The following is a 17,618-nucleotide window of genomic DNA, read 5'->3' as shown; positions in this document are numbered from 1 at the left end:
ACCAGCAGTCTGGCACCAGCCCTGGGACACGTTCCCCTAGGCCCCACCCACCAGCAGGATGATACCAGCTCCAGGAGCCCCACAAGCCCAGCCCAGCCCACCAATAGGCTGACACTAGATCCAGGACCCTTGACCTTTTTTTTTCTTTAAGAGAAGTAAGCCTCTATTTTCTTGCTTCACAAATAAAGCTGGCTGAGTTGGTTGCTTTTTGGTGATTAGTCAAAGAGAACAACAACTCCCATATCTTCATCTGGCTCCTCTGGCCCTCCATTTGCTTCAACTTTGGCTGTGGCTGTGGTAGCAGTAGGAGCAGCAGTGGTTGCAGCACTAGCCCTGCAACCATTTGGGCTCTGCAGCCAGCCACTTTGTGACACAGCCCCACCCATCAGCTGCCAGAATCCTTTGCAAAAGGCAGGGCCTAGCAACCAGCCAGACCAGGGGCCAGCCACCCACCAGACGACCCACAGTAGTCAGCCCATCACAACAGAAGGACCCACACAGCCCACATAGGGGGCAACCCTAGAGTAGTTAGCTCTGGTGACCAGAGGGGAGTGCCCTGCTGAGACATATAGAACATTTCCTCCATAAGGCCACTTCTCCAAGATACAAAAATGTAACCATTCTATCTAATGCATAGGAATAAAAATAGAGAATTAGGTAAAATAAGGTGACAGAGGAACATGTTCCAAATGATGGAATAAAATAAAACACCAGAAGAACAAAGCAAAGTGGAGATAAACAATCTACCTGATAGAGTTTCCATGGAAATGACCATAAAGATGCTCAACAAATTCAGAAGAATGGATAAACACAGTGAGAAGTTTACCAAAAACTTAGAAAATATAAAGAAAAACCAAACAGAGCTGAAGGATACAATAACTTAAATAAAAAATACACCAGAAGGAGTTTTGCAGCAGATTAGATGAGACAGAGGAACAGGTCAGTGAACTGGAAAAGTAATGAGAATCATGCAAGCTGAACAGAAAAAAGAAAAATTTATTAATGGAACAGTTTAAGAGACTCCTGGGACAACATCAAGCATACTAACAAATATTCACGTTATAGGGGTCCCAGAAGAAGAAGGAAAGAGAAAGGGGCAGAGAACTTATTTGAAGATATAACTGCTGAAAACATTTCTAACCTGGGAAAGGAAACAGACATCCAGGTCCAGGAAGCACAGAAAGTTCCAAATAGGATCAACCCAAAGTGATCTACACCAAGATACATTATAATTAAAATTACAAAAATTAAAGATAAGGAGAGAGTAATAAAAACAGCAAGGGAAAATAACTAGTAATGTACGAGGAAACTCCCATAAGTCTATCAGCTGATTTTTCAGCAGAAACTGCAGTCCAGAAGGGAGTGACTTGATATATTCAAAGTGATGAAAGGGAAATACCTACAACCAAATATACTGTACCTGGCAAGGCTTTCATTCACATTTGATGAAGAGATCAAAAGATTTACAGACAAGCAAAATCTAGAAGAGTTTAGTACCAGCAAACCACCTTTAAGGGACTTCTCTAAGCAGAAAAGAAAAGGCCACAACTAGAAATATAAAAATTACCAAAGGAAAAATCTTATTGACAAAGGCAAGTATACAGTTAAGGTAGTAGATCAACCACTTATAAAGATAGTAGGAGTTTACAAAAGCAGTAAAATCATCTATGTCTGCAGTAAGTAGTTAAGGGGTACACAAAACAAAAGGATGTAAAATCTGATGTCAAAAACAGTAAATGTTGGGCTTCCCTGGTGGCACAGTGGTTGAGAGTCCGACTGCCAATGCAGGGGACACGGGTTCATGACCCAGTCAGGGAAGATCCCACATGCTGCGGAGCGGCTGGGCCCGTGAGTCATGGCTGCTAAGCCTGCACGTCCGGAGCCTGTGCTCTGCAATGGGAGAGGCCACAACAGTGAGAGGCCTGCATACCACACACACAGAAAAAAAAAAAAACTAAATATTGAGAGGGAGTAAAAATGCAGGGTTGTTAAAAAGCATTCAGGGCTTCCCTGGTGGCACAGTGGTTGAGAGTCTGCCTGACGATGCAGGGGACACGGGTTCGTGCCCTGGTCCGGGAAGATCCCACATGCCGCGGAGCGGCTGTGCCCGTGAAGCCATGGCCGCTGGGCCTGCGCATCCAGAGCCTGTGCTCTGTAACGGCAGAGGCCACAACAGTGAGATGCCTGCATACCGCAAAAAAAAAAAAAAAAGCATTCAAACTTAAGAAATCAGTAACTTAAAATAAGCGTGTATATATATATATACAGATTGATGAACTTTTAGCCAAACTCATCAAGAGAAAAAGAGAGAGAGCACAAATCAATAAAATCAGAAATGAAAAGGAAGAAGTTACAGAAATACAAAAGATCATAAGAGGGCTTCCCTGGTGGCTCAGTGGTTGAGAGTCCACCTGCCAATGCAGGGGACATGGGTTTGTGCCCCAGTCCGGGAAGATCCCACATGCTGCAGAGCAGCTAGGCCCATGAGCCATGGCTGCTGAGCCTGCGCGTCCGGAGCCTGTGCTCTGCAATGGGAGAGGCCACAACAGTGAGAGGCCCGTGTACCACAAAAAAAAAAAAAAAGGATCATAAGAGATTACTACAAACAATGAAATGGGCAACCTGGAAGAAATGGACAAATTCCTATAAATGTACAACCTCTAAAGACTGAATCAGGAAGAAATAAAAAATATGAACAGATAAATTATCAGTAATGAAACTGAATTAGCAATTTTTAAAAACTCCCAACAAACAATGATTCATGATCAGATGGCTTCATGGGTCAATTCTACCAAACATTTAAAGAAGCATTAACATCTACCCTTCTCAAGCTCTTCTTAAAAACTGCAGAGGAAGGAACGCTTCTGGACTTTTTCTACTAGACAAAGATAGCTTCTTTTTTTAAAAAAAGAAAATTACAAGCCAATATCACTGATGAACATAGATGCAAAAATCCTCAACAGAATATTACAAACAGAATTCAACAATATATTAAAAGGATCATACATGATGATCAAATGAGTTTTATCCCAGGGGTGCAAGGATGGCCCATTATCCACAAGTCAAAGTGATATACCACATTAAAAAATTGTAGAACAAAAATCATCTTATCACCTTGATAGATGCAGAAAAAGCTTTTGACAAAATTCAACATCTATTCATGATAAAAAAACTCTGAAACAAATGAGTATAGAGGGAACATACATCAACATAATAAAGGCCACATATGACAAGCCCACCATTAACATCATACTCAATGGTGAAAAGCTGAGAGCATTTCCTCTAAGATCAGGAAAAAGATAAGGATGTCCATTCTAGCCTCTTTTATTCAGCAAAATATTGGAAGTCATAGCTATAGCTATTAGACAAGAAAAAGAAATAGAAGAAATCCAAATTGGAAAGGAAGAAGGAAAACTGTCACTGCAGATGACATGATACAATACATAGAAAATCCTAAATACACCACCAAAAATCTACTCGAGCTCATCAATGAATTTGGTAAAGTTGCAGGATATAAAATTAATATATAGAAATCTGTTCATTTCTTTATACTAACAACAAATTATCAGAAAGAGAAAGCAAGAAAACAATCCCATTTACAATTGCATCAAAAAGAATAAAATATCTAGGAATAACTCTAAACAAGAAGGTAAAACTGTAAGATGTTGATGAAAGATATTCAAGATGACAAAAACAAATGGAAAAGTATATTGTGCTCAGGGATTGGAAGAATTAATATTGTTAAAATGAACATACTACCCAAAGCAATCTACAGATTCAGTGCAATCCCTATCAAAATACCAATAGTATTTTTCATAGAACTTGAACAAATAATTCTAAAATTTGTATGGAAACATAAAAGACCCCAAATAGCCAAAACAATCTTTAAAAAGAGCAAAACTGTAGGTATCACACTCCCTGATTTCAAACTATACTACAAATCTACAGCAATCAAAACAGCATGGTACTGGCACACACAAAAAAGATACATAGCTCAATGAAACAGAAGAGATAGCCCAGAATGGACCCACACCTACATGGGCAATTAATCTATGACAAAAGTGTCAAGAATATACAACAGGGAAAAGACAGGCTCTTCAATAAATAGTATTGGGAAAACTGGACAGCTACCTGCAAAATAACCAAACTAGACTACTTTCTCACAATATATACAAAAACAAATTCAAAATGAATTAAAGGCTAAATGTAAGACATGAAATCATAAAACTTCTAGAAGAAAACATAGGCAGTATGCTCTTTGACATCCGTCTTACCAATATTTGGGGGGATGTGTCTCCTCAGAGAAGGGAAACAAAAGCAAAAAAAAATGTACACATCAAATTAAAAACCTTTTCCACAGTGAAGGAAATTATCAGCAAAACAAAAAGTCCACCTACTTAATGGGAGAAGATATTTGCAAATGGTATATCAAAATAAGGGGTTAATATCCAAAATATAGAAAGAACACATACAGCTCAACATCAAAAAAAAAAAAACAGAAAACAAAAAACAACCAATTAAAAACATGGGCAGAGTACCTGAATAGACAATTTTACAAATAAGACATATAGATGGTCAATAGACACATGAAAAGATGCTTAGCATGACTCATCATCAGGGAAATGCAAATCAAAACCACAATGAGATATCATCTCAGACCTGTCAGAATGGCTATCATCAAAAAATCTATAAATATCAAACCCTGGCAAGGATGTAGAGAAAAGGGAACCCGCATACACTGTTGGTGGGAATGTAAAATGATGAAGACACAGAAAACAGTATGGAGGCTCCTTTAAAAACTAAAAATAGAACTACTATATGATAACGCAATTCCACTCCTGGGAATATATCTGGAAAAAAATGAAAACACTAATTTGAAAAGACATATGCACTCCTATGTTCATTGCAGCATTAGTTACAATGGTCAATGTATCCTGCATCTGTGGAATACATGAATAGACAACGAACCATCCCAAATTGAGGAGGTGGACTTTGAGAGCAGGATTTATGACTTTTTCTCCTTCTCCTCTTTTTGTGAGTTTGTATGTTATGCTCTGTGTGAGATTTTGTCTGTATAGCTTTGCTTCCACCATTTGTCCTATGCTTCCGTTTTTTGTTTTGTTTTCAATGTTTTTTCTTAATAATTATTTTTTAATAACTTTATTATATTTTATTTTACGTTATTTTATTTTACTTTATCTTCTTTCTTTCATTTTTTCCTTCTTTCCCTCCTCCCTTCCTTCCTTCCTCCTTCCCTCCCTCCCTCCTTTCTTTTGTTCCTTCTTTCTTTCTTTCTTTCCTTCTTTCTTTCTTTCTTTCTTTCTACTTCTACTAATTCTTTCTTTCTACTTTTTCTCCCTTGTATTCTGAGCCATGTGGATGAAAGGCTCTTGGTGCTGCAGCCAGGAGTCACTGCTGTGCCACTGAGGTGGGAGAGCCAACTTCAGGACACTGGTCCACAAGAGCCCTCCCAGCTCCACATAATATCAAATGGCAAAAACCTCCCAGAGATCTCCATCTCAACACCAGCACCCAGCTTCACTCAACAACCAGCAAGCTACAGTGTTGGACATTCTATGCCAAACAACTAGCAACAAAGGAACACAACCCCACCCATTTGCAGAAAGGCTGCCTAAAATCATAATAAGTCCACAGACACCCCAAAACACACCACCAGACGTGGATCTGCCCACCAGAAAGACAAGATCCAGCCTCAACCACCAGAACACAGGCACTAGTCCCCTCCACCAGGAAGCCTACACAGCCCACTGAACCAACATGAGCCACTGGGGACAGACACCAAAAACAACGGGAACTACGAGCCTGCAGCCTGCAAAAAGGAGACCTCAAACACAGTAAGATAAACAAAATGAGAAGACAGAAAAACACACAGCAGATGAAGAAGCAAGATAAAAACCCACCAGACCTAACAAATGAGGAGGAAATAAGCAGTCTACCTAAAAAAGAATTCAGAATAATGATAATAAAGTTGATGCAAAATCTTGGAAATAGAATAGACAAAATGCAAGAAACATTTAACAAGGACCTATAAGAAATAAATATGAAACAAGCAACAATGAACAACACAATAAATGAAATGAAAAATACTCTAGATGGGATCAATAGCAGAATAACTGAGGCAGAAGAAGAGATAAGTGACCTGGAAGATAAAATAGTGGAAATAACTACTGCAGAGTAGAATAAAGAAAAAAGAGGAAAAGAACTGAGGACAGTCTCAGAGACCTCTGGGACAAAATTAAATTCGCCAACATTCGAATTATAGGGGTTCCAGAAGAAGAAGAGAAAAAGAAAGGGACTGAGAAAATATTTGAAGAGATTATAGTTGAAAACTTCCCTTATATGGGAAAGGAAATAGTTAATCAAATCCAGGAGGCACAGAGAGTCCCATACAAAATAAATCCAAGGAGAAATACGCCAAGACACATATTAATCAAACTGTCAAAAATTAAATACAAAGAAAACATATTAAAAGCAGCAAGGGAAAAACAACAAATAACACACAAGGGAATCGCCATAAGGTTAAGAGCTGATCTTTCAGCAGAAACACTGCAAGCCAGAAGGGGCTGGAAGGAAATATTTAAAACGATGAAGGAGAAAACCCTGCAACCAAGATTACTCTACCCAGCAAGGATTTCATTCAGATTTGATGGAGAAATTAAAACCTTACAGACAAGCAAAAGCTGAGAGAGTTCAGCACCACCAAACCAGCTTTACAACAACTGCTAAAGGAATTTCTCTAGGCAAAAAACACAAGAGAAGGAAAAGACCTACAATAACAAACCCAAAACAATTAAGAAAATAGGAACAGGAACATACATATCGATAATTACCTTAAATGTAAATGGACTAAATGCTCCCACCAAAAGACACAGATTGGCTGAATGGATACAAAAACAAGACCCATATATTTGCTGTCTACAAGAGACCCACTTCACACATAGAGACACATAGAGACTGAAAGTAAGGGGATGGAAAAAGATATTTCATGCAAATGGAAACCAAAAGAAAGCTGGATTAGCAATTCTCATATCAGAAAAAATAGACTTTATAATAAAGACTATTAGAAGAGACAAAGAAGGACACTACATAATGATCAAGGGATCAATCCAAGAAGAAGATATAACAATTGTAAATATTTATGCACCCAACATAGGAGCACCTCAATACATAAGGCAAATACTAACAGCCATAAAAGGGGAAATCAAAAGTAACAGGGGACTTTAACACCCCACTTTCACTAATGGACAGATCATCCAAAATGAAAATAAATAAGGAAACAAAAGCTTTAAAGATTACATTAAACAAGATGGACTTAATTGATATTTATAGGACATGCCATCCAAAAACAACATAATACACATTTTTCTCAAGTGCTCATGGAACATTCTCCAGGATAGATCATACCTTGGGTCACAAATCAAGCCTTGGTAAATTTAAGAAAATTGAAATTGTATCAAGTATTTTTCTGACCACAACGCTGTGAGACTAGATATCAATTACAGGAAAAGATCCATAAAAAATACAAACACATGGAAGCTAAACAATACACTACTTAATAATGAAGTGATCACTGAAGAAATCAAAGAGGAAATTAAAAAATACCTAGAAACAAATGACAATGGAGACACGATGACCCAAAATCTATGGGATGCAGCAAAAGCAGTTCTAAGACGGAATTTATAGCAATACAATCCTACCTTAAATAAAAGGGAAACATCTCGAATAAACAACCTTAGCTTGCACCTAAAGCAATTAGAGAAAGAAGAACAAAAAACCCCAAAGTTAGCAGAAGGAAAGAAATCATAAAACTCATATCAGAAATAAATGAAAAAGAAATGAATGAAACAATAGCAAAGATCAATAAAACTAAAAGCTGGTTCTTTGAGCAAATAAACAAAATTGACAAACCATTAGCCAGACTCATCAAGAAAGAAAGGGAGAAGACTCCAATCAAAATAATTAGAAATGAAAAAGGAGAAGTAACAACAGACACTGCAGAAAGACAAAAGATCATGAGCAATTACTACAAGCAACTCTGTGTCAATAAAATGCACAACGTGGAAGAAACGGACAAATTCTTAGAAAAGTAAAATCTGCCAAGACTGAATCAGGAAGAAATAGAAAATATGAACAGACCAATCACAACCACTGAAATTGAATCTGTGATTTTAAAACTTACAACAAACAAAAGTCCAGGACCAGATGGCTTCATAGGTGAATTCTATCAAAAATTTAGAGAAGAGCTAACACCTATCCTTCTCAAACTCTTCCAAAATATAGCAGAGGGAGGAACACTCCCAAACTCATCCTACAAGGCCACCATCACCCTGATACCAAAACCAGACAAGGATGTCACAAAAAAAGAAAACTACAGGCCAATATCACTGATGAACAAAGATGCAAAAATCATCAACAAAATACTAGCAAACAGAATCCAACAGCACATTAAAAGGATGATACACCATGATGAAGTGGGGTTTATTGCAGGAATGCAAGGATACTTCAATATACGCAAATCAATCAACGTGATACACCATATTAACAAATTGAAGGAGAAAAACCATATGATCATCTCAACAGATGCCAAGAAAGCTTTCAACAAAATTCAACACCCATTTATTATAAAAACCCTGCAGAAAGTAGGCATAGAGGGAACTTTCCCCAACATAATAAAGGACATATATGACAAACCCACATCCAATATCGTCCTCAATGGTGAAAAACTGAAAGCATTTCCACTAAGATCAGGAAGAAGATAAGGTTGCCCACTCTCACCACTCTTATTTAACATAGTTTTGGAAGTTTTAGCCACAGCAATCAGAGAAGAAAAAGAAATAAAATAAATCCAAATCAGAAAAGAAGAAGTAAAGCTGTCACTCTTTGCAGATGACATGATCCTATACATAGAGAATCCTAAAGATGCTACCAGAAAACTACTAGAGCTAATCAATGAATTTGGTAAAGTAGCAGGATACAAAATTAATGCACAGAAATCTCTGGCATTCCTATACACTAATGATGAAAAATCTGAAAGTGAAATCAAGAAAACACTCCCATAAATAAAATACCTAGGAAGAAACCTACCTAAGGAGACAAAAGACCTGTATGCAGAAAAGTATAAGACACTGATATAAGAAATTAAAGATGATACAAATAGATGGAGAGATATACCATGTTCTTGGATTGGAAGAATCAACATTGTGAAAATGACTCTACTACCCAAAGCAATCTACAGATTCAATGCAATCCCTATCAAACTACCACTGGCATTTTTCACAGAACTAGAACAAAAAATTTCACAATTTGTATGGAAACACAAAAGACTCCGAATAGCCAAAGCAATCTTGGGAACAAAAAATGGAGCTGGAGGAATCAGGCTCCCTGACTTCAGACTATACTACAAAGCTACAGTAATCAAGACAGTATGGTACTGGCACAAAAACAGAAAGATAGATCAATGGAACAGGATAGAAAGCCCAGAGATAAACCCACGCACATATGCTCACCTTATCTTTGATAAAGGAGGCAGGAATGTACAGTGGAGAAAGACACCCTCTTCAATAGGCGGTGCTGGGAAAATTGGACAGGTGCATGTAAAAGTATGAGATTAGAACACTCCCTAACACCATACACAAAAATAAGCTCAAAATGGATTAAAGACCTAAATGTAAGGCCAGAAACTATCAAACTCTTAGAGGAAAACATAGGCAGAACACTCTATAACATAACTCACAGCAAGATCATTTTTGACCCAATTCCTAGAAAAATTGAAATAAAAATAAACAAATGGGACCTAATGAAACTGAAAAGCTTTTGCATAGCAAAGGAAACCATAAACAAGACCAAAAGACAACCCTCAGAATGGGAGAAAATATTTGCAAATGAAGCAACTGACAAAGGATTAATCTCCAAAATTTACAAGCAGCTCATGCAGCTCAATAACAAAAAAACAAACAACCCAATCCAAAAATGGGCAGAAGACCTAAATAGACGTTTCTCCAAAGCAGATATACAGACTGCCAACAAATACATGAAAGAATGCTCAACATCATTAATCATTAGAGAAATGCAAATCAAAACTACAATGAGATATCCTCTCACACCAGTCAGAATGGCCATCATCAAAAAATCTAGAAACAATAAATGCTGGAGAGCGTGTGGAGGAAAGGGAACCCTCTTGCACTGTTGGTGGGAATGTGAATTGATACAGCCACTGTGGAGAACAGTATGGAGGTTCCTTAAAAAACTACAAATAGAACTACCATATGACCCAGCAATCCCACTACTGGGCATATACCCTGAGAAAACCAAAATTCAAAAAGAGTCATGTACCAAAATGTTCATTGCAGCTCTATTTACAATAGCCCAGAGATGGAAACAACCTAAGTGTCCATCATCGGATGAATGGATAAAGAAGATGTGGCACATGTTTACAATGGAATATTACTCAGCCATATAAAGAAACAAAATTGAGTATTTGTAGTGAGGTGGATGGAGCTAGAGTCTGTCATATAGAGTGAAGTAAGTCAGAAAGAGAAAGACGAATACCGTATGCTAACCCATATATATGGAATTTAAGGGAAAAAATGTCATGAAGAACCTAGGGGTAAGACAGGAATAAAGACACAGACCTACTAGAGAATGGACTTGAGGATATGGGGAGGGGAAATAGTAAGCTGTGACAAAGTGAGAGAGAGGCATGGACATATATACACTACCAAACATAAGGTAGATAGCTAGTTGGAAGCAGCCACATAGCACAGGGAGATCAGCTCGGTGCTTTGTGACCGCCTGGAGGGGTGGGATAGGGAGGGTGGGAGGGAGGGAGACGCAAGAGGGAAGAGATATGGGAACATATGTATATGTATAACTGATTCACTTTTTTATAAAGCAGAAACTAACACACCATTGTAAAGCAATTATATTCCAATAAAGATGTAAAAATAAATTAATAAATAAAAATAAAAGGAGATTCAAATCTATTTTTAAAAAAAAAAGATATGGACGCAACCTAAGTGCCCAAAAATAGGTGACTGAAAAAGGAAGATGTGGTGTGTATGTATATATACACACATATACATATAATGGAATATTACTCAGCCATAAAAAAGAATGAAGTACTGCCAATTCCAGCAACATGGTTGGACCTAGAGGGTATTATGCTAAGTGAAATAAGTCAGACAGAGAAAGACCAATACTGTATGATTTCACTTATATGTGGAGTCTGAAAAACAAAACAAATGAACAAATATAACTAAACAGAAAAAGAGTCACAGATAGAACAAACTGTTAGTTGCCAGACGGAGGGGTGTGGAGAGAAGAGAGAAACAGGTGAGAGAGATTAAGAGGTACAGCTTCCACTTACAAAATAAATGAGTCACAGTATTAAATGTACAGCATGGGGAATACAGTCAATAACTAAGTAATATCTTTGTATGGTGACAGATCGTAACTAGACTTGTGGTGATCATTTTGAAATATATAGAAATATTGAATCACTATGTTGTGGGTGAGGAACTAACATGGTATGGTAGGTCAACTATACTTCAAAAAATAAACAAACTCAGAAAAGATCAGATTTGTGGTTATCAGAGTCAGGGGCTTAGGGAGGGGGAATTGGATGAAGATAGTCAAAAAGTATGAACTTCCAGTTACAAGATAAATAAGTGCTAGGGATGTAATATACAACACAATGACTATAGCTAACACTGCTGCATGTTGTATATGAAAGTTGTTGAGAATGAATCCTAAGAGCTCTCATTACAAGGACAACAATTTTTTTCTATTTCTTTAATGTTGTATCTATATGAGATGACAGATGTTCACTAAACTTATTGTGGTAATCATTTCATGATGTATGTAAGTCAAATTATCGTGCTGTACACCTTTAACCTGCACAGTGTTATATGTCAATTTATCTCAATAAAACTGTAAGTATAAAAAGAAGATAAAATCATGACTGCCATACATATGTGACATGAACACATATCAAATATTTTATTTAACATTAATTACAGGAAACCAATAAGAAAAAGAAACCACACATATATGGGCAATTAGAAATGTTGAACTGAATTGAAAAATCAGTGTAAAACTGGACAATTCATTCCATCAGACACACTTCAAATGTATTTCTTGAGATGAGAATCATTTGCATTGTCATCAGTTTTCAGATCAGTTGTAAACAATGAGAAGATATAGATAACCTAGGAGGGCTCCATACATAGTTTTCTGTAGAAAACACCAGTCATCTTTTTGTTCCATTTAGCCTTTCACAATTTTTCTCTCCTCCTCTCCTCTACCTTTGTGGCAGGCAGCCTCTGACATGCCCCCAGTGATCCACTCCAGGTGTTCACACCCTTGTGTGATCCCATCCCCTTCAGTATGGGCCCACACAGCAAAAGTGATGGGGAGTTACGTCTGTGATTAGGTTACAAAGAACTGTCTCTCATGCTTGCCCCGATGGAGCAGGCCTCCTGACAAGGGACTGAGAACCTCAGTCCATCTGCCCGGGGGGAACTGAGGCCAGTCAACAATCACACAGACGAGTTTGGAAGCAGACCTTGCCCACTTGAACCGTGGTCAGCCAGCCCCAGATGACCACTTGTTCTCAGCCTGTAAAAGACCCTGAGCAGAGGATCCAGCTAAGCCATGCCCAGATTCCTGACTCACAAAACTGTGAGAAAATAAACATGTGTTGTTTTAAGATTCTGAATTTTGGAGTTTGTTGCATGGCACTAGATAACTTAACACACTCTTCCTTCCTGCTTTCTGTGTACCTATACCCTGATTTTAATAGCTCTAAGAAAATACTTACACAGGTGATGTAACTGATCTTATTTCTATTTTTATTATCTTTTGGATTTACATTAGCCGCATTTTAGAAGTAGCATTCATCCAAAACAGGTCAGGAAAGTGATCTAATGCTGGAAAGATTCTTGCAGAATATCTGGAAATTTTTCCCACAAAAAATGTGAGAGAACTATGCTCAAGAAAACCCAGTATTTGTAAATTCCACATTCACAAGATAAAATTGTTTTAAACTCACCTCCACTTCGCGAGGAATGAGCCAAAATTCTGGTCCACAGGAGCCCAGCAGCTCTGCCCAGCTGCCCCACTGGGGTAGGGGTTCAGGGAGTCTGCCTTGCTGTCTCCCTGCTGTGGCCTATGGTTGCTGGTGTTGAGTCCCACCAGCCCCGGCCCTCCCAAGCCAGCACTCATGGGAGCTGATGTCTGATGTATCTCTATCTCCAGCATACCAGAAGTCAGCCTGCCATCTTTGTTCTCTAGGTGCATGTTTCTGTTGCCACTCTTCTCACTAGAGTCAGCCAGAAAGAAACCACTGTTGATAAAAAGCAAACTGTGAATATCATTTTTATCTTGGGGAATTCATACTACTGAATTGTACAGTAGAAACACTTCTTATAACAAGGCCCTTCCCATGTCTCAGCATCTAATATATGGAAAAAAGTGTATGTTCATCTCCAAGAATGAACATTTTAGCACATTTCACACTAGCAGTAACCTAACTATTCAACAACAGAGCATTAGTTAGGTAAATTGTGATATGTGCATAGTAGGAAATACTATGCAAACATAAATATCCTCTAGAGATACTGACATTGGGAAATGTTTAAAATATAGTAAACGCCATTGATACACTGGGATATATCTCTTGAAATAAATATGTACCTAGAATATACATAGAACAGAAAACCAAAAAGACACAGCCTCTAAAGTATGGCTACCTTTTTGTGGCGGAGGTACAGATGATTCTGGCTTTCTTCTTTGTCTTTGTCTAGGCTACAGCTTTAATGATTCTGCATCTAGAAAATTAATACTTTTGCAATGAGAAAATAATAATACCTATTACAAAAATGAGAAAAATCACCATACTTGCAAGGTTATGGTGTCCTGCTTTTGGGATTATGTTTTAACCCGTTACCATTTTATTTGTTTACATTTGGGTGAAGTGAGTACAATTCATGGGTCCACCACTCCTTTTCACCCAATTCACAGAGGCTCGCAATGCCCCATGATCACAAATTCTGGAGGACCCAGGATGTGTGGGAGTCCAAGCAGGTACAAGGTCAGTGTGTTATGTCTACAACTGAGTAAGTGGGGGCGGGGGGTGCTCACAGCCCAAAAGCCCACACTTTCTGATGGAACAAGAATTTACTTTAAATACAGAAAGGCAACAGCTTTTGAAGAGACACAAATGACCAAGGAAGTCCTACTATTTTCTTATTGCTATGATTTCCCTACTTTAACCCACCACTTACATTGAAAAGATGATTTACTCATCAGTAAGAAGGTGGCAGAGCGTGTTGATAGAATGTACTTGTATCAAAAGACAAAACAAAAATATTAGAGTTAGTTTCACGCAATGTTTCCATCACCTGGTAAGAATAAACTCCATATGCACATTTGAACTACACGAACATACAACTTGTGTGACTTCCGTGATTCCACCTACAAGTTAAATGCTCTCATATTTGTATTTTAAACTGATGTTGCACAATATACAGATGAACAATAAAATGTATGCTAATAATTTAAATTTTTAATTTTTCTTTACTTAGAATAGCAATTTAAAACACCAGGACAAGTCAAGAGACTGGAAGAAAGGAAAATCTTTTATATTGTAGGACTGTTAACGGCACTTTTTCCTGCTTTTTGAACAAGGGACCCCACATTTTCATCACACACTTGGTCCCACTCTCTCCCTTTAACAGAGTTATCCTCTTAGCTCTCCACTGCCATCTTCTCCCCTCCCTAACGTACTCAGCTGCCATTGGAATACACCACCCAACCTTTACTACACTGACTACTGTCTTCCTGGCCAGGTCCCACCCTCATTCTTCAATGATTTGGGCCCCAGCTTATGGTCTCTCTCTCTCTCTCCCCATCCCTCCCACCCACTGCTACACTTGCTGTTATTTTTTGGCTTCACCATCTACACCCTGGGCTCTCAGTTTTGTGAGTGCCTCTCCAGCACTTGCCTGCTCCCATGTCAGCCAACACGTCCTCACTCCCCTTTCCCAGTTGAGATTCTGTGGTCCAGCAAACACCCTCCTTTTATTTGCCTCCTCTTACATTCTGTCAAGTTCACCAGATATATGAGTTTTCTATTACTGCATAATAAATTACCACAAAATAAGTAGCTTAAAATAATACACATTTATAATCTCAGAGTTTTGGTGGCTCAGGGGTCGCTGTGGCAGGCTTAGGTGGGTCTTCTGCTTAGGCTCTCAAGTGTCATTGCGCTGGGAATCAGCTTCCAAGATCACTCAGTGCTGACAGAATTCACTTCCCAGTGGCTGCAGGACTGAGGACCCAGCTGCTTGCTGGTTGTCGGCTGGAGACCACCCTCACTTCCTACAGGCTTCCTGCAGCTCTTTGCCATGTGAACCCCAACAGGTCTGTTCACTTCATCAAGGAATAGCAAGAGTCTGCAGAGCGAGTCAACTAACAAGGAAGAATTTCATGTAATGTAGCCGTCAAAGAGTAACATCCCATCCATCACCCTTGCCATATTCTATTGGTTGGAAGCCAGTTAAAGGTCCCACCCTCACTCCACGGCAGGGGATCATCACACAAGAGTGTGAACGCCAGACAGTGGGGATCATGGGGGCCACCCTGGAGTCTATCTCTCACGTGGCAAGACCCCAAACCTGACTTGCCCACTCTGAGCCTCCACTTACGTGGCTGAATGTGGCCAAGGAGAACCCTGGGTGCTGCTGCTGTTCTCACCTGGCCTCCACATGCAGGGTTCTCAGTGGGTCCCAGCACTGCCCAGCAATCCTACTGCATCTCCCAAGTCAATTTTCACTCCTGCTCTCCTCCACCTCCCTCCCTAAATCCCTGTATACCTTCCCTCCTTTCTAGTCTCAGCTAGTGAATTTGCCTCTTTCTTCCTTCACTGATGGAATCAGCCAGGGTCCAAGAAGGAAATGGAAGCTGCTCTGAGTACACAACCACAGAAGCTGGTTACATGGGAGGTAGACATGCTGAGAAGCTAACCAGAGGCTGAAGTACCCAGCCTTCCAAGGACACGCTTGCCTGTAGCCCTACTGGGTACAATGGAGCCCACCCACTCTCACCTGTTCAAACTGCTACGTTACATTTTTTCCTCCTTCTCTCCAAAATCATTCAGGCTAGCATGCAAACATACTATCAACATTAAAAAAGTACATCTCAGGACTTATGCTCCCAGGAACATAGAGTAGAATTACTTTTCCCTCTTCTTCCTGCTAAGTACAATGAAAAACCTGACATTTTATATAAAACAACCATAAGAAGACTCTGAAAGGTGGACAGAAGGTGGCAAACAAGTTAGGGACCCAAGAAATGACACAGCAGTGAGGCTGTGTCCTTGGATTTTTATCATGTCTCATATATCCCAGACAGGGTGCTGAAGATGTCAGCAACCTGAAAACACCAACAGATGTAGACCAAAAAAGCCCCAAGAAAAGCCTGCCCTCTCTAGCCAAAGGAATATGAATGCGGCTGCCTAGTAGGATAGAAAACTTTTAGACACTACTCTACTGAAGCCAAACACTGTAGACCCACATTTATCCAGACAGCAAAGGCCAAGTGGTGAGCCTAAACTCCCAGGCTCACCAGGCTGTAATAAGGGGCCCGGTCCCCCATTCCCACTGAGGTGGTCAGAGAAGGAAAATAGGGAGCTGGAACATTCATCCCTGCTGGGTGCTAGGGAGTCCAACCTCCTCCTTATGCACACCCCGCACCAGGTAGGTGGAGACCAAGAGTGGGGAACCTGAACTTCAGCCCCACCTTGCAGTAAGAGAAACACCTCCTTGGTGAGGTGTCCGAGCAGGCCAAGTAGACAAAACAAACATTCACCACTGCAGTAGTGAGGCCATGTCACAACTGTGTCCCTGCAGGCCACATGAGGAGCAGTAATGAGGTGACCTTATCCCTCCCATCCAGGAAGGTATCAGCAGAGGCCCAGTAGGGAGCCAGATCTCCCACACCACCACCCAGAAATAACAAGGAATCCTTCCCTACCATGATATCAACTGAGGCCAAGTGGGGAACTTGGATTTCTAATCCCACCTGGCAGCAATGAGGCAGTACTAGGCCCTTCTGCTGGAATGGTGTCAGAGGAAACCAGCTAAACAGAAAGTTTAAATAGGAATTAGAGCCTCATAATACTTGAAATGTGCAAGTTTCAATCAAAATCCCCTGTTACAGTGATAACCAAGGAAATATCAACTTGAAAGAAAATAGATGAGAACACTAAGATGACAGGGATGTTGGAATTATCTGACAAAGAGTTTTAAGACAGCTAAAATGAAAATGGTTCAACAGGCAATAACAGAGACACTTGGAACAAATGAAAAACTAGAAAGTCTCAGCAAAGTAATAGAAAGCCTCAACAAAGAAGAGCCAAATGGAACTGAAAAACACAATAGCAAAACTAAAAATTCAATAGATGGCTCAATAGCAAAATGGAGGAAACAGAAAAGAACCAATGAACTGGGAGTTAGAACAATAGAAATTACCTAATACAAACAAAAGAGGAAAAAAATTAACAGACCCTCAGAGACCTGTGGGACTATAACAAAAGATAT

The 17,618-nt window shown here is 39.3% G+C and overlaps 1 protein-coding gene across 5 annotated transcripts in view; it reads right to left on the bottom strand.

Moving 5' to 3' along the window:
* Nucleotides 1-17,618, bottom strand: part of OCA2 (OCA2 melanosomal transmembrane protein) — a 258,159-nt gene that overhangs the window by 222,101 nt on the left and 18,440 nt on the right. For 2 of the 5 annotated variants that reach the window (XM_049712577.1, XM_033400199.2), the window contains exons 1-2: nucleotides 13,770-13,925; nucleotides 13,070-13,363 (exon numbers count right to left, since the gene is read on the bottom strand). In XM_049712577.1, coding sequence (XP_049568534.1) covers nucleotides 13,070-13,317 — 248 coding nt within the window. In that variant the 5' untranslated portion in view covers nucleotides 13,318-13,363; nucleotides 13,770-13,925. Of the gene's footprint in view, nucleotides 1-13,069; nucleotides 13,364-13,769; nucleotides 13,926-17,618 lie in introns of those variants that run through there. The other 3 variants (XM_049712578.1, XM_033400198.2, XM_004276885.4) reach the window with 3 other exon arrangements.

Source organism: Orcinus orca, chromosome 7, assembly GCF_937001465.1.
Source record: "Orcinus orca chromosome 7, mOrcOrc1.1, whole genome shotgun sequence".
Taxonomy (NCBI): Eukaryota; Metazoa; Chordata; class Mammalia; order Artiodactyla; family Delphinidae; genus Orcinus; species Orcinus orca.
The sequence above is the reverse complement of the archived record's forward strand: the minus strand, read 5'-3'. Positions and strand labels throughout refer to the sequence as shown.